This window comes from Salmo salar, chromosome ssa12, assembly GCF_905237065.1.
Source record: "Salmo salar chromosome ssa12, Ssal_v3.1, whole genome shotgun sequence".
Taxonomy (NCBI): Eukaryota; Metazoa; Chordata; class Actinopteri; order Salmoniformes; family Salmonidae; genus Salmo; species Salmo salar.
The window spans coordinates 46,788,070-46,805,862 of NC_059453.1; the positions used below are offsets into that span (position 1 = coordinate 46,788,070).

General features: G+C 41.5%; 1 protein-coding gene, 1 long non-coding RNA gene and 1 pseudogene across 2 annotated transcripts; 1 reads left to right on the forward strand and 2 right to left on the reverse strand.

Moving 5' to 3' along the window:
• Nucleotides 1-406: 406 nt before the first annotated feature.
• Nucleotides 407-3,620, reverse strand: LOC106565265 (uncharacterized). The gene is made up of 3 exons (XR_006758172.1): nucleotides 3,469-3,620; nucleotides 1,954-2,198; nucleotides 407-1,454 (listed from the first exon to the last, which is right to left on the reverse strand). It is a non-coding gene; the product is annotated as an uncharacterized lncRNA (long non-coding RNA).
• A 372-nt stretch (nucleotides 3,621-3,992) lies between these two features.
• On the reverse strand, nucleotides 3,993-5,372 carry LOC123725632 (EKC/KEOPS complex subunit TP53RK-like; annotated as a pseudogene).
• Nucleotides 5,373-5,814: 442 nt separating this feature from the next.
• slc2a10 (solute carrier family 2 member 10) lies at nucleotides 5,815-14,255 on the forward strand. The gene is made up of 7 exons (XM_014132178.2): nucleotides 5,815-5,958; nucleotides 6,992-7,074; nucleotides 7,890-9,167; nucleotides 9,339-9,461; nucleotides 13,272-13,407; nucleotides 13,518-13,617; nucleotides 13,951-14,255. The coding sequence occupies exons 2-6, from the start codon at nucleotides 7,071-7,073 to the stop codon at nucleotides 13,615-13,617; spliced, it is 1,641 nt and encodes a 546-aa protein (XP_013987653.2). The 5' UTR covers nucleotides 5,815-5,958; nucleotides 6,992-7,070; the 3' UTR covers nucleotides 13,951-14,255.
• Nucleotides 14,256-17,793: the final 3,538 nt, after the last annotated feature.

Below are 17,793 nucleotides of genomic sequence, written 5' to 3' on the forward strand. Positions count from 1 at the left end.
TGGATCGAATCCCCGAGCTGACAAGGTAAAAATCTGTTGTTCTGCCCCTGAACAAGGTTGTTAACCCACTGTTCCCCAGTAGTCTGTCATTGCAAATAAGAATTTGTTCTTAACTGACTTGCTTAGTTAAATCAAGGTTAAATAAAAAAGATATACTACATATACTATATACTACATACTATGACTGTGTCACGTCCTGATCTGTTTCACCTGTCCTTGTGATTGTCTCCACCCCCTCCAGGTGTCTCTGATTTTCCCCAGTGTATTTATCCCTGTGTTTCCTGTCTCTCTGTGCCAGTTCGTCTTGTATGTTTTTCCAAGTCAACCAGCGTTTTTCCGTTCTCCCGGTTTTGACCCTTGCCTGTTTCTGGACTCTGTACCCGCCTGCCTGACCATTCTGCCTGCCTTGACCACGAGCCTGTCTGCCACTCTGTACCTCCTGGACTCTGATCTGGTTTTGACCTTTTGCCTGTCCACGACCATTCTCTTGCCTACTCCTTTTGGATTAATAAACATTGTAAGATTCCAACCATCTGCCTCCTGTGTCTGCATCTGGGTCTCGCCTTATGCCATGATAGACTGTCTAGCAACAAGAGAATTACGAGTAACTAACGCTGACTGAAATTCTCTATCAACAAAGCAGGACATCTATTCAGTGATCAGGGCCCGTATTCATTAAGTGCTGATCTAGGATCAGTTTAGCCATTCAGATCATCTATCAGCACTTAGACTCACGTCAACATTTCCCATCTTTTGAGGATGAATAGACCGAATGAAATAAACAAAAACAAGTATAAAGACATCAAACTACTGAACGTATCAAAATAACTCTACATAATGCTACAAACTTTAGCGGTAATATCCTTCTATACATCCTTTGACTATGCCTTAGCACTCTGGTTGTACAACTGATGTACTACCCATTTTCACAATGGTTGTGATACATCTGGTGTTTTTGCAGACATCACACAACTATTGTATCACAACCATTGTGTCAAATGCTTTGTACAACCTGAGTGTGTCAGTTGTACAACTTGAGTATACACTAGGCCTATGGGCTGTGACCGCACTCTCCGAGGGTGTCTCAGGGGGACAAAAAAACAAAAAACATTTCCTATTCACACATTGGTATAATACACACTTGTACATGCGTGAAATAGGACAAATATAAGCACCCACAAAATGATTATTATTATGTGCCTATGATATCTGACAGTGTGAACACTCTCTCCACGGCACCTGAACTCTGAGACGTAGTCCTCCGTGGTGGGACTCGGTTTGAGGAAGCTCCACATAGAGTACAGGCTGTTGACGTTCAGGCTTGGCGGTGAGTTGAAGACCTGGCCAGCAGGGACCCTCTGTCCGTCCTTAGACCAGCTGACCGACACGTGTTCAGGACATAGAGGTTGAGCGTAGTGGCTCACACTTGATGAATATCACATTCATAGGGGTGCCTGTTGAAGAAGACACATGGGTCCTATTCATTAGGCACAAAATGGAAGAGAATTTACAGAAACAGGGAGGGAGTAGCTGGACTTTTTGTTTTGCTATGATAAGCCCTAGTGAACATAACATGATGAGGCACATTACGTTTGCTCTAAAAAGTTACAAGACACTTGAATATATATCTTGAATATCAGCTCCATCAATTAAATTCTGTCTCTGTTGATGCATTCTCTTGACCAACATTATGAAAACCAAACATGTAGAATTCAATTTCCAGGATGAAGACTTCCCCACTAACTTGTAATTCATCTACACTCAATCTTTATGACAATTACCACAATATAGCGAAGCTCTGATTGGCAGAATACATTTGTGAGATAACTGTAAACAGGTAACTAAAACAGGGGTCTCAAACGGGCGGCCTGTGTGCCAGAATGTGGGCCCAGGGCCGAACGAGTTCGTGACCCAGAGCTAAAATGGCCACCATGTCTCTGATTAGTTAGTTACCTTGTGTGTTGATATGATCGAGAACATCTTTGTATACTGGCCCAGAGAAACTGGAGTGATACACGCGGCACGTGTAGACCGCCCTCTTGTCCTCCTGAGTCATAGTCATCTCGATTTTACTCCACATGCTATACACCTGCTCACAATCGTTTCTCGACCACTCGAGATGGACTTTGTCCGGGTAGAACTTCTGAACCCGACAGCATAGCACCAGCAACCTCTCCACCTTTGGGATCTGAGGAACTCTGGACATTTTTAAGAACGAGGGAAAGTGAAAAGGGAAAAGAGTGTGTTAATTCTAAGTCTAAGTATTCAGACCCTTTGACTTTTTCCACATTTTGTTATGTTACAGCCTTATTCTAAAATGTATTAAATATTAATTTTTTCTTCCTCAATCTACACACAATACCCCATAATGACAAAGCGAAAACAGGTTTTTAGACATTTTTGCAAATAAAGAACAAAAATAACTTATTTACATAAGTATTCAGACCCTTTGCTATGAGACTCAAAATTGAGCTCAGGTGCATCCTGTTTCCATTGATCATCGCTGAGATGTTTTTACAACTTGATTGGAGTCCACCTGTGGTAAATTCAATTGATTGGATATGATGTGGAAATGCACACACCTGTCTATATAAGGTCCCACAGTTAAAAGGCACATACATTGCAGCCCACTTGGAGTTTGCCAAAAAGAACATAAAGGACGCTCAGACCATGAGAAACAAGATTCTCTGGTCTGATGAAACCAAGATTGAACTCTTTGGCCTGAATACCAAGCGTCACATCTGGAGGAAACCTGGCACCATCCCTACGGTGAAGCATGTTGGTGGCAGCATCGTCATGCTGTGGGGATGTTTTTCAGCTGCAGGGACTGGGAGACTAGTCAGGATCGAGGGAAAGATGAATGGAGCAAAGTACAGAGAGATCCTTGCTGAAAACCTGCTCCAGAGCGCTCAGGATCTCAGACTGGGGCGAAGGTTCACCTTCCAACAGGACAACGACTTATGTAAATATTTTATTTATTTTTTATTTTAATACATTTGTTAAGATTTCTAAAAACCTGCTTAGAATAAGGCTGTAATGTAATGAAATGTGGAAAAAGTCAGTGGGTCTGAATACTTCCGAATGCACTGTCAATGGATTCTCCGCTCCCTGCGGCTGTAGCCTGGACATTGAATCGACTGCTCACACTGTAGGTGCCGCCTGGATTGAACACAGCCATTCCGGTACACACGTATTGTGAGAGGGTCCTGCGGACTATGCTCGCAGGTATTTTAAGATATCACCATAAAAACATATGCATAGCATCAACAGCTACTGTAGGATGTCTTCGCATACATTTAGTAATACCACAATAAAAAAAACTGAAAACTGAACTTGTTTCATAGCCAAGACAAGTACCGTTGTTTGCTTGTGGGGTTGACTTTGACCTTTGTCCCAATGGCGTTACTTCTAAGAAAACCCTAGTGAAATTGCAATGACAATCAAAATACTGAGCGTTTTTCCACATACCTTTACACTCCCAAAGGATGAGTATAATTGTGATGACATTGTTAATATCCCAGCAGCTATTCATTGGGATTCACGTTTGGTTGGGATGTTTACCGTGACAGGACTGGAGAGCAATTCTGAAAGTAAACATTTACACGCCTATCTCAGTCATGTGATTTCCCAGCTCCAATTGAAACAGGAAAGCTCATAAAAGATCCCAAGTAAGGCCTTCCTTACATAACAAGGAATATGATTGTGGGCCATCAGAAAGGCACAATAGAAATGGGATTGAGAAATCATTGTCGGACCAGAATGAAGAACCTCATTCTAGATTCTCATCACATTGAATTAACCAGTGAAAGAAGTGGTCCTCTGTAGCTCAGTTGGTAGAGCATAGTGCTTGCAACACCAGAATAGTGGGTTTGATTCCGGGGACCACCCATCCTTAGAATGCATGACTGTGAGTCACTTTGGATGAAAGCGTCTGCTGAATAGTGTAAATTGTTACGTCAGGAAAAAGCACAAATAAAGCCAAGGGTCTTTTATTTCAATAACAAATATTTGTAGTAACATAACATTGTCGGACCGACAGCTTCTCCACTGTCTATGCCTATATGCTACCATCTAAATATCAAATAGAACACTTAACAAATCAGTGCCAAACGGGCCATGTCCTTGTAAATGCATTTGTACAAACGATCTCATAGGTTCCCTTTAACAGACCATCGACCTCTTTCTCCCACTCACCCGAACTTTGTCAAGCTTATTGACAACGGCGAGGGGCTTCTTGGACGAGGCTGCGTAGGCCTTCAGCAGCTTCTCGAACAGAACCTCTGTGTTGGGGTGGGTGCTCAGGAAACCTTTCTCCAGCACGTACACGTCCACTCCCTTGTCCTCGGGCAAGGCCGATATGTAGCTCAGGCCAAAGTCAATAAAGACCAGCTCTGTCTCTCCACTCTGAGCTCCAGCCTTCAGCAGCACGTTGGACGTGGTCAAGTCTCCATGGACGACGTCCTCGTCATGCATTTTGGCCAGAATCCGACCCATCTTCTTAGCGAGCTGTTCCAGACGGTCCTCTAGGATTTTCTGGGTGGAGGAGCGCTGCATGGAGGCGATGTGGTCTCTGAAGGTTATGTAGCCCACAATGTCTTCAAGAAAGATGCAGTGGGAGGTGTAGTCTACAAAGTAGACGACTGGTGCAGATATGCCTGGAGAGAGAGAAAGAGGGTGAGAGAGAGAGGAACCGAGAGAGAGAGAGAGAGAGAGAGAGAGAGAGAGAGAGGAATATTAGACACTAATATTAGACACTGTATACCACGGGTATGACAAAACATTTATTATTTTTACGTTGGTAACCAGTTTATAATGCAATAAGGCACCTCGGACTTTGGTGTATATGGCCAAAATACCACGGTTAAGGGCTGTATCCAGGTACAGTCCTTAGCCGTGGTATTTTGGCCATATACCACAATCCCTCGGGCCATTTTGCTTAAATATATTATTTGATATGTATGACCTCATATAAATAAGATAGAATACTTATCATATAGACCTTGCAATCATCAACATCCTGTAATTTGGAAGTATTTCACAGTTGTCCAGCTCACAAAGACACCACGGCAACACCTCTGCAGTGCGGTGCAGCTCTGCAACTTCCATTTATTTCATGATTTGAAACCATGTAGATCCCCAGCAGTCACTCAACAGCTTTTCAACAGCGAAGTATTGAGAGCATCTCTTGCATGGTTCTGCGATGTGTGAGTTTTTCATCCAGCACCGGGTATACAATTTAGGAAACCTTTATTTTACAATGGTCAGCTTGCCAAAAAACGTCCCCGATATACACGAGCTCTTGCACCCTGTTTCATCAGTTCTATTTTCTTGAGAAACTGCAGGAGGGCCACGCTGTTCGCCTCAACAGCCATGTTTACAAATCACTTTTTTTTCTGCTTGCAGACAGGTGGCACAATTGCATGTATTTAAAAGTTCTGCCACCCTTAGTTTCGGTGTAAAACTGACAGGGATATTTCAACTGTCGAAATTTAAAGACTGGAGATTCAGCCAGGTCACAGATGCTATCACTATCACATCTGTAGGAATAATTCACGACGGCAAATGATAGCCTACTGCGAGGTTTATAACATTCTTTGTAAAATAACTATCACACATTACGTTTTTCCATACGTGTTGTCATTCATATTGGCTTAATCTATTTATGAGTCGAAATTAATGCTATGCCTATGGTATGGGCCTACAATTTTCGATAGTTTCACTACGTGAAGCATGGGAAAAGTTTCATTAGGAGTTGGATTTCCTTGGAATATTTTAAATGTTGTCGAGATGTCGGCCCCTGGTGTCAAAAGTTTGAAATGGACTCTCTTGCAATTTGAGACTTGCAATTTGAGACGCTTTTCTCTGCCACGTAGCTTCAACTTCCTGATGTAAAGTCATACATTGTGTTGCTCCGAAGTTAACCAAATGCATCTTCACCAGAAACATTGTAACAACATGGTAAGCAAATTTACTACAAAAAGGATACAAAAAACAAAGCATCTTAGTCATTGCCTTACGTAAATGAGTGCACTCGAGCGCGTCCTCTGAAGTTTAACGGGATACTTGCCTTTGAGAGTCTATCCGCATGATGGGAAATCTTAAACTTTGTTTTAATTCGTCGTTTCTTCTTTGATTTTAACTTTCAACCAATGTTGGTAAGGGTAGTGTATGTAGTCTACTGTCTAGTCTGTATCTGTGCTTTAGCCTATTAATATGCAAACGTTCAATAACGGTATTCCATGATAGCAAGGGTGCCTACCGTCCAAAAATGTACAATCAAGCAATAATTTATTTTACATTTCTGATATGATAAAGATAAAACATACTGGTGTTTTACTGATAAGCGCATCAACAATGGCAACAGGTAAAATAGTGGTGAATATCATATGTCTTTTGTACCTTCAATGTATTTCTTATTTTCCATATAGCCATTAGTATGAACAATATAGGCCTGTTTGTTTTGAGCATGCAATAAAACTGGTCTTTGGATGGTGACAGAATATAATGGAATGGAATATAATATTATTATACTGTACATTAAATAGAATAGATGGGATATAATAGATAAAAAGGACTTGTACTTAATGTATTACCGTTATTCTAATTGAAACAACGCTGCTGCAGTATTTTGAAAGGACATGTTAAATTCATCAATGCATTGTCGTCTCCTCTCTGCAGCCTATTTGCAAGGGATATTACATTTGCTACCAGTGCATAAGGTGCTTTTTCCAAACAGAGAAAACGAGCAATATCTGATTAACGGCCAGAGTGCATGTTGTTGAGGTAATCTCAAGTGGTCTTGTCTAATGAAATCAGTGGTATAAACAGGGAGTTGTCATGACTACAGAGCTGTGCCGCCTCTTGCGCTCGCTGTCTTGTTCATGCGTCGTAGGACGTCTCCTTTTGGGCGCGCGAGGTCATAAACGTTTTATTTCTCTATTTATAAACATCATTTTTTATGTTTCATGGATTATTTTTGCTTCTGTTTTAGAGTCGAGAAATGTCAACATGGACTGAGCCTGGCTTTAACTGAAATGTGTTTTTAGTTGAAGGAATAGCAACTCAATATTATGGGTAAGTTATTTTGATTATTTCAACCTAATTATCTTACAACATCAAGGCAAGCTGTTATGAAATGACACAGAATAATTTATGGGACCACTAATTGTAAAATCCAGGTGAAATATTTGCACATTGCCACTATGTTCTACTGTCCAGCTCCTGTTATTTCATTGGATGTGCATAAAACCCAATGATGTATATATATAAAACCCCTTCATGAAGTAAAACCATGTGGCATAGAAAATACATACAACATTTTTTGCCTGAATATACAACCACTAACAACTAAAATAATGTAGATGTACAGTAGGCCTAACAGTACATGTATGCAATACTTATCCATTGCAATACTTATGCATATGCAGAACTGTAAAAAAAAAAAAAAAACGTTATCATCAGTGACGACACCACTTTGTAGAGTTTACAATTATTATCCTGGAGTTTTGCTAGATTAATCAGAAATAGATATTGCATATAAAACATGTATACCTGGACATGAGGAACATAATCAATTGTTAATGTCCTTTCTCCAAACATGAGCATACCTTTGAATAGTTCATGTTTCTTCTATGGGACAGAATATGTATGATAAGCAAATTTCTTAGCTGCTTTACTAAATGTCCTCTATATAGGCACACATACAGTAATATGAAAATAGACACAAATGATTACATAGTGTTGCACCTTAATATTTTTTACCTTCTGTGGAAACCATTATCAATTGTATCACATCATCCAAGAATCATTCAAATGTTAACAAAATGAATCCTATACTCACATAATGAATTGTATACTTATATACTCCAAACCTTTTTCTTCTTCCCTAGGTTGCTCCACCCTGGCCCTCTCCAGTGTGGTGTCCACGCTTGGTGGCCTGGTCTTTGGCTACGAGCTGGGGATTATCTCCGGGGCTCTCCTCCAGCTCCAGGCCGAGTTCCGACTCACGTGTGTCCAGCAGGAGGCTGTGGTCAGTGCCCTTCTGATCGGGGCCTTGCTGGCCTCCCTGGTCGGTGGGTGGCTGATTGACCGCTACGGCCGGAGGAACTCCATCGTCCACAGCAACGTCCTCATCCTGGCCGGGAGTTTGATTCTGGTCAGCAACTCTTACTTGGCACTGGTGGTGGGCAGAATCACGGTGGGCTTCGCCATGTGCATCTCCTCCATGTCCTGCTGTATCTTTGTATCGGAGATGGTCACACCCAAGCACAGAGGTTTTTTGGTGACTCTGTACGAAGTTGGTATCACCGTGGGCATCCTGGGAGCTTACGCCATAAACTATATCCTGTCCGATGCCAGGCAGGGATGGAAGTATATGTTTGGGTTAGCCATCGTGCCTACTTTGGCTCAGTTTGTCTCCATTTGGTTTCTCCCGTCCAATGCCGGAACACCTGCAGCTGGCCAAAGGGCAGGTGCTCAAAGCCAAAGAGGTCTTATTCACTCCATTGAGAATCACAAAGTGGAGAATTCGGCACATGTTTCCAACATACTCGATAATCCACAGTACAGCTTTCTGCACCTCTTTCAACAGAAGGACAACATGAGGACCAGGACTACCATTGCGCTAGGCTTGGTGATCTTTCAACAGTTCACAGGTCAGCCCAATGTGCTCTTCTACTCCTCAACCATCTTTCATTCAGTGGGCTTCAAGAGCAATGCCTCGGCAGTGCTGGCGTCCTTGGGCTTGGGGGTAGTCAAGGTGATCGCCACCTTGGTCTCCATGGTGTTTGCCGATAGGGTTGGCAGGAGGCCTCTGCTCATTGGTGGATGTACAGTAATGTCCGTGTGTTTGATCACCATAGGACTTTTGAGCGGGCGTTCAGTGGTCAACACCAAGACGCCCTGTAATGCTGGGGATTATGTCAATAACAGCACACCCCTTTCACAGCTAACGGTGGGAAATCAATCAAGCTTTGACATTTCTGTCAGTCAACGCCTTGGACGTCACGATATGACCGAAGTAAGGCATATCGCTTACGATGCTGAGAGATCCTTAGGTACTTTGATGCCAGTGGCTTCTCCAGCAGTCCACAATGGAGTGGTGAACTGGATCATTTTACTCTGTATGATGGCAGTCGTCAGTGCATACTCAGTTGGATTTGGACCAAGTAAGTACTTTCTCCTAGGATTATTCATAATTATCGTATTTTCTGGCAAATTATCTAAATGTGGGGCCACAAGATTATTGTTAAGCTTAGCTAGAACTTGCTTTTGACAATCATATGGAGTTGTCTTGTGAATGACTAGAGGTTAATGTTTGTGAATTTTCCGTTGCATAGTGACCTGGCTCATTTTGAGTGAAATATTTCCTGCTACGGTCAGAGGGCGAGCGTTTGCCTTCACCAACTGCTTCAACTGGGCTGCCAACTTAATTGTCACATTCTCCTTCTTGAATGTCATCAGTAAGTGTCTACCTCTATGAATTCACATTCAATCAAGTCTGGTTTGCTACAGTGCATTCGGAAAGTATTCAGACCCCTTGACCTTTTTCCACATTTTGTTACGTTACAGCCATATTCTAAAATTGATTAAAGATTTTTTCCCCTCATCAGTCTACAAACAATACCCCATAATGACAAAGCGAAAACAGGTTTGCACCTGAGCTCAATTTCGAGTCTCATAGCAAAGGGTCTGAATACTTATGTAAATAAGGTATTTAAAAATGTTATTTTTAATAAATGTGCAACAATTCTAAAAACATGTTTTCGCTTTGTCATTATGGGGTATTGTGTGTAGACTGATGAGGGGAAAAAATATTTAATCAATTTTAGAATATGGCTGTAACGTAACAAAATGTGGAAAAAGTCAAGGGGTCTGAATACTTTCCGAATGTACAGTATATAGTGCCAGTCAAAAGTTTGGACACACGTACTCATTCAAGGGTTAAACAAATCAAAATATATTTTATATTTGAGATTCTTCAAAGTAGCCACCCTTTTCCTTGATGACAGCTTTACACACTCTTAGCATTCTCTCAACCATCTTCATGAGGTAATCACCTGGAATGCATTTCAATTAACAAGTGTGCCTTGTTAAAAGTTCATTTGTGGAATATCTTTCCTTAATGCGTTTGAGCCAATCAGTTGTGTTGTGACAAGGTAGGGGTGGTATACAGAAGATAGCCTTATTTGGTAATAGACCAAGTCCATATTATGGCAAGAACAGCTCAAATAAGCAAAGAGAAACGACAGTCCATCATTACTTTAAGACATGAAGGAAAGTACATTCGGAAAATTTCAAGAACTTTGAACGTTTCTTCAAGTGCAGTCGCAAAAACCATCAAGCGCTATGATGAAACTGGCTCTCATGAGGACTGCCACAGGAAAGGAAGACACAGAGTTACTTTTGCTGCAGAGGATAAGTTCATTAGAGTTACCAGCCTCAGAAATTGCAGCCCAAATAAATGCTTCACAGAGTTCAAGTAACAAACACATCTCAACATCAACTGTTCAGAGGAGACTTCGTGAATCAGGGCTTCATGGTCGAATTGTTGCAAGGAAACCACTACTAAAGAACACCAATAAGAAGAAGAGACTTGCTTGGGCCAAGAAACACGAGCAATGGACATTAGACCAGTGGAAATCTGTCCTTTGGTCTGATGAGTCCAAATTAGAGATTTTTGGTTCCAACCGCCGTCTTTGTAAAACACAGAGTAGGTGAACAGATGATCTCCGCATGTGTGGTTCCCACCGTGACGCATGTAGGTGGTGTGATGGAGTGGGGGTGCTTTGCTGGTGACACTGTCAGTGATTTATTTAGAATTCAAGGCACACTTAACCAGCATGGCTACCACAGCATTCTGCAGCGATACGCCATCCCATCTGGTTTGCAATTAGTGGGACTATCATTTGTTTTCCAACAGGAAAGACTATGGCACCGATAGAGATGGCCTTAGGAAACTGTGCAGTATTTTGTTTTTTATGTATTATTTCTTACATTGTTAGCCCAGAAAACCTCAAGTGTTATTACATATAGCCGGGAAGAACTATTAGATATCAGAGAGACATCAACTTACCAGCACAACCAGCACTATGACCAGGAATACGACTGTCCCAAAGCGGATCCTTAGTCTGCACCTCCCAGGGCATTTGAACTGATTCCCGAAGCCGACCCAAAACAATGCAGTCGGAGGAGAGGATGCCGGAGCGCTCTTCTAGTGAGGCTTCGGATGCGCGCACACCACCCACCGCTTATTTTTTATATTACTTGCTAATGTCCATTCCCTAGTTAACAAAGTCAACAAAATTAGGGCAAGAGTTGCTTTCCAAAGAGATATCCGGGATTGTAACATACTCTGTTACATGGATACATGATTAGCTGGGGACATGCTGTCGGAGTCTGTACAGCCAACGGGATTTTCAGTGCATCGCGCTGACAGGAACAAACATCTCTCTGGTAAGAAGAAGGGCGGGGTTGTATGTTTCATGACTAACGATGCATGGTGTAATTGTAACAACATAAAATAACTAAAGTCCTTTTATTTACCTGACCTAGAATTCCTCACAATCAAATGCCGACCATATTATCTCCCAAGAGAACTCTCCTCGGTTATCGTCGCAAGCGGATACCAAGACTGCCATCAAGGAACTTCACTGGACTTTATGCAAACTGGAGGCCATATATCCTGAGGCTGCATTTATTGTAGCTGGGGATTTTAACAAAGCTAATCTGAGAACAAGGTTACCTAAATTCTATCAGCATATCTATTGCAGAACACGAGCGAGTAACACACTCGACCACTGCTACTCTAACTTCCGCAATGCGCAAACCCTCACTAACTTTTACAGGTGCACAATTGAGAGCATCCTGTCGGGCTGTATCACCGCCCAGTACGGCTTGTCTTTATCTTGGCCAGGTCGCAGTTGTAAATGAGAACTTGTTCTCAACTGGCCTACCCGGTTAAATAAAGGTGAAATAAAAAAATTAAAACCGGCAACTGCACCGCCCACAACCGCAGGGCTCTCCAGAGGGTGGTGCGGTCTGCACAATGCATTACCGGGGACAAACTACCTGCCCTCCAGGACACCTACAACACCCAATGTCACAGGAAGGCAAAAAAGATCATCAAGGACAACAACCACCCGAACCACTACCTGTTCACCCCACTATCATCCAGAAGACGAGGTCAGTACAGGTGCATCAAACCTGGGACAGAGAGATTGTAAAACAGCTTCTATCTCAAGGCAGTCAGATTGTTAAACAGCTAGCACAGAGAGGTGGCTGCCTACCTACATACTTCATATCATTGGCCACTTTTATAAATGGCACGCTAGTCACTTTAATAATGCCACTTTAAGAGTGTTTACATATTTCACATTACTCATCTCATATGTATATGCTGTATACTATATCCTTCACTATCTATTCTTTACTATCTATTGTATCTTAGCCGCTCTGTCACTTCTCATCCATATATTTTATACTTATATATTCTCATCCCATTCCTTTACTAGATTGTGTGTATTAGGTTTTGTTGTGGAATTGTAAGCTATTACCTGTTAGATACTGCTGCACTGTCGGATCTAGAAGCATTTCGCTACACTCACAATAACATCTGCTAACCAATTTGATTTGATATGAGGACAGTGACCCAACACACCTCCAGGCTGTGTAAGGTCTATTTCACCAAGAAGGAGAGTGATGGAGTGCGGCATCAGATGACCTGGCCTCCACAATCACTCGACCTCAACCCAATTGAGATGGTTTGGGATGAGTTGGACCGCAGAGTGAAGGAAAATCAGCCAACAAGTGCTCAGCATATGTGGGAAGTCATTCCAGGTGAAGCTGGTTGAGAGAATGCCAAGCGTGTGCAAAGCTGTCATCAAGGCAAAGGGTGGCTACTTTGAAGAATCTAAAATGTAAAAAATATTTTGATTTGTTCAACTCTTTTTTGGTTACTACATGATTCCACATGTGTTATTTCATCGTTTTGATGTCGTCACTATTATTCTACAATGTAGAAAATACTAAAAAGAAAGAAAAACACTTGAATGAGTAGGTGTGTCCAAACTTTTGACAGGTACTGTATGTGTTGGTATTACGAGCAATGGAAGATGTAGGAAGATAGGAGCATGCTAAAACACTAGGATGCTAGTTCAATCTTCAAAGATTGAACTATATTCCTTCTATGGCGCTCAACCTAGAATGCAGTGCAGTATCTTTATTTAAAAAGTATCTACCTGGCAATTAAGTTGATTATGTTTCGTCACCAGATGTAATTGGTTTGTCTGGGACATTCCTTTCTTATGGGCTGATTGGAGTGGGAGCGGTGGTGTTCTTTTACTTCATGTTACCAGAGACCAAAGGGAAATCACTGGAGCAAATAGACAGGGAGCTCTGTTTGAAAAGGTATAACTCAAACTTCAGTCTATCAATATGCAGTAAAAATAGAAATGTTATTTTCAACGTGATCTGAAATGCAGTTAGATCTAGGAACTTATCTGTTTCTTCTTTTGTAGGGTACACAACAGTGAAGAATGCTGTAACATCCTTAGCAGGAGTATCGTCTCCCCCGGGTATCAAAGAGTGCACATTGTTAGCTCAGCAACCCAATGTTGAGTAAGTCTATCCAAGTGTTACATTCTAAGTATATATATATTTTTTTACACTCTTGCAACCTGACTGAAACAACGGACTGATGCTAATGTCGGTATTGAAAAGTTTAGCATATTGATTCGTCCAGCTACCATAGCAGAGCTTACGACATGACTGAACAATGTTTTATTGCACTGATATTTCAAACTTATTTTTCGAATGCTTGTGAACAATTCTGTCACTTGTTTTCGCAAATGAAAATGAAGCACAATGTTTTTTTGCAAGTCACTCTGCCATTCTACTACCTTTCAATAGTCTTCAAGAAAAATAACAGCAGTTTTCCATTTCCATCAAGAGTCAACCTATACGGGGGTCGTCATCTGGCATCACCATCATCAGTTTAGGAGTCTGAGAAAGCTGATCCACTGAGGGAGTCTTGCTCTAACCAATGACAATGTTGTCCTATCCTTCGTTTTGTTCTATGTAATATGTATAACCCAAGTATGCCTAGCCTACTATGTTTATGTTTGTAAAATGTTTAACCATTTAGAGAACCATAATGGAAATACGTTTTCAAACTTTTGTGTCATCCTCAAAGATTTTAAATGCATTATCCACGTGTGGTTGTATTGTGTTTGAAATCAAATAAATCTATAACCTCGGCTATGGAGCCGCATGGGGCTCCTTAACTGGGCCTTTACGGCGCAATTGGCGATTTAATCTAATTAGTCGTTCAAAGTCGTTAGTCTTTGAAGTTCACTAGAATTCATCAAATGGCACTCTGCCAGATAATGAAGCTCTAAAACAGTAGTCTAATTAAACCTAGCATTACAATAAAAATGTATCACCACTGTCAGAATTCATTTCAAAACATAGCAAAACGTATATACAGCGCATTCGGAAAGAATTCAGACCCCTTGACTTTTTCCACATTTTGTTACGTTGCAGCCAGATTCTACAATGTATTGAATAAAACATGTTCCTCATTATAAACACAATACCCCACAATGACAAAGTGAAAACAGGTATTTAGAAATTGTTGCATATTTAATCAAAAACATATTTACAGTTGAAGTTGGAAGTTTACATACACCATAGCCAAATACATTTAAACACAGTTTTTCACAATTTTATTTAAAAAAAGTGAAATGTCAGAATAACATTAGAGAGAATGACTTATTTCAGCTTTTATTTCTTTCATCACATTTCCAGTGGGTCAGAAGTTTACATACACTCAATTAGTATTTGGTAGCATTGCCTTTAAATTGTTTAACTTGGGTCAAACGTTTCGGGTAGCCTTCCACAAGCTTCCCACAATACGTTGGGTGAATTTTGGCCCATTTCTCCTGACAGAGCTGGTGTAACTGAGTCAGGTTTGTAGGCCTCCTTGCTCGCACACGCTTTTTCAGTTCTGCATACACATTTTCTATAGGATTGAGGTCAGGGCTTTGTGATGGCCACTCCAATACCTTCACTTTGTTGTCCTTAAGCCATTTTGCCACAATTTTGCTTGCTAGTATACTTGGGGTCATTGTCCATTTGGAAGACCCGTTTGCGACCAAGCTTCAACTTCCTGACTGATGTCTAGAGATGTTGCTTCAATATATCCACATAATTTTCTTTCCTCATGATGCCACCTATTTTGTGAAGTGCACCAGTCCCTCCTGCAGCAAAGCACCCCCACAGCATGATGCTGCCACCCCCGTGCTTCACGGTTGGGATGGTGTTCTTCGGCTTGCAAGCTTCCCCCTTTTTCCTCTAAACATAACGATGGTCATTATGGCCAAACAGTTCTATTTTTGTTTCATCAGACCAGAGGATATTTCTCCAAAAAGTACTACCTTTGTCCCCATGTGCAGTTGCAAACTCTAGTCTGGCTTTTTTATGGCGCTTTTGGAGCAGTGGCTTCTTCCTTGCTGAGCGGCCTTTCAGGTTATGTCGATATAGGACTTGTTTAACTGTTTATATAGATCCTTTGTACCTGTCTCCTCCAGCATCTTCACAAGGTCCTTTGCTGTTGTTCTGGGATTGATTTTCACTTTTCGCACTAAAGTACGTTCATCTCTAGGAGACAGAACGCGTCTTCTTCCTGAGCGGTATGACGGCTGCATGGTCCCATGGTGTTTATACTTGCATACTATTGTTTGTACAGATGAATGTGGTACCTTCAGGCATTTAGAAATTGCTCCCAAGGATGAACCAGACTTGTGGAGGTCTACAATTCTTTTCTGAGGTCTTGGCTGATTTCTTTTGATTTTACCATGATGTCAAGCAAAGAGACACTGAGTTTGAAGGTAGGCCTTGAAATACATCCACAGGTACACCTCCAATAAACTCAAATGATGTCAATTAGCTTATCAGAAGCTTCTAAAACCATTACATTTTCTGGAATTTTCCAAGCTATTTAAAAGGCACAGTCAACTTAGTGTATGTAAACTTCTGACCCACTGGAATTGTGATACAGTGAATTATAAGTGAAATAATCTGTCTGTAAACAAATTGTTGGAAAAATGACTTGTGTCATGTACAAAGTAGATGTCCTAACCGACTTGCCAAAAATCTAGTTTGTTAACAAGAAATGTGGAGTGGTTGAAAAACAAGTTTTAATGACTCCAAAGTAAGTGTATGTAAACTTCCAACTTCAACTGTACATAAGTATTCAGACCCTTTGCTTATGAGACTTGAAATTGAGCTTAGGTGCATCCTGTTTCCATTGATCATCCTTGAGATGTTTGTACAACTTGATTGGAGTCCACGTGTGGTAAATTCAATTGATTGGACATGATTTGGAAAGGCACACACCTGTCTATATAAGGTCCCACAGTTGACAGTGCATGTCAGATCAAAAACCAAGCCATGAGGTCGAAGGAATTTCCTTTGAGCTCTGAGACAGGATTTTGTGTCGAGGCACAGATCTGGGCAAGTATACCAAAACCTTCTGCAGCTTTGAAGGTTCCCAAGAACACAGTGGCCTCTATCATTCTTAAATGGAAGACATTTGGAACCGCCAAGACTCTTCCTAGATCTGGCCACCCGGCCAAACTGAGAAAGCGGGGGAGAAGGGCCTTGGTCAGAGAGGTGACTAAGAACCTGATGGTCACTCTGACAGCGCTCCAGAGTCTCTCTGTGGAGATGGGAGAACCTATCTGAAGGACAACCATCTCTGCAGCACCCCACCAATCAGGCCTTTATGGTAGAGTGACCAGACGGAAGCCACTTCTCCGTAAAAGGCACATGACAGCCCACTTGGAGTTTGACAAAAGGCATTTAAAGGACTCAGACCAAGACAAACAATATTCTCTGGTCTGATAAAACCAAGATTGAAATCTTTGGCCTGAATGCCAAGCGTCACATCTGGAGGAAACCTAGCACCATCCCTACGGTGAAGCATGGTGGTGGCAGCATCATCATGCTGCGGGGATGTTTTTCACCAGCAGGGACTGGGAGACTAGTCAAGATTGAGGGAAAGATGAACGGAGCAGAGTACAGAGAGATGCTTGATGAAAACCTGCTCCAGAGCGCTCAAGACCTCAGACTGAGGCGAAGGTTCACCTTCCAACAGGACAACACTAATGCACACTGCCAAGACAACGCTGGAGTGGCTTCAGGACAAGTCTCTGAATGTCCTTGAGTGGCCCAGCCAGAGCCGACTTTAAATGTATGTAGTTCTGTCCTTGAGCTGTTCTTGTCTATAGATATTCTGTATTGTTTCATGTTTTGTGTGGACCCCAGGAAGAGTAGCTGCTGCTTTTGCAACAGCTAATGGGGATCCTAATAAAATACTTGAACCTGATCAAAAGTCTCTGGAGACCTGAAAATCACAGTACAGCGATGCTCCCCATCCAACCTGACAGCGCTTGAGAGGATCTGGCGAGAAGAATGAGAGAAACTCTGCAAATACAGGTGTGCCAAGCTTGTAGTGTCATACCCAAGAAGAACCGAGGCAGTAATCGCTGCCATAGGTGCTTCAACAAAGAGTAAAAGGACTGATTACTTATGTAAATGTGATATTTTAAAAGTATATTATCATAAATGTGCAACTGTTTCTAAAAACCTGTTTATGCTTTGTCATTATGGGGTATTGTGTGTAGATTGCTGAGATTTTTATTTATTTATCCATTTTAGAATAAAGCTGTAATGTAACAAAATGTGGAAAAAGAAAAAGGGGTCTGAATACTTTCCAAATGCACTATAAGTGAC

Bases quoted from the DNA above. Each gene is read 5' to 3' on its own strand.
- slc2a10 (XM_014132178.2), top strand. The intron at 9,168-9,338 runs GTAAGTACTTTC...TCCGTTGCATAG, and splicing joins CTCAGTTGGATTTGGACCAA to TGACCTGGCTCATTTTGAGT. The intron at 13,408-13,517 runs GTATAACTCAAA...CTTCTTTTGTAG, and splicing joins AGGGAGCTCTGTTTGAAAAG to GGTACACAACAGTGAAGAAT.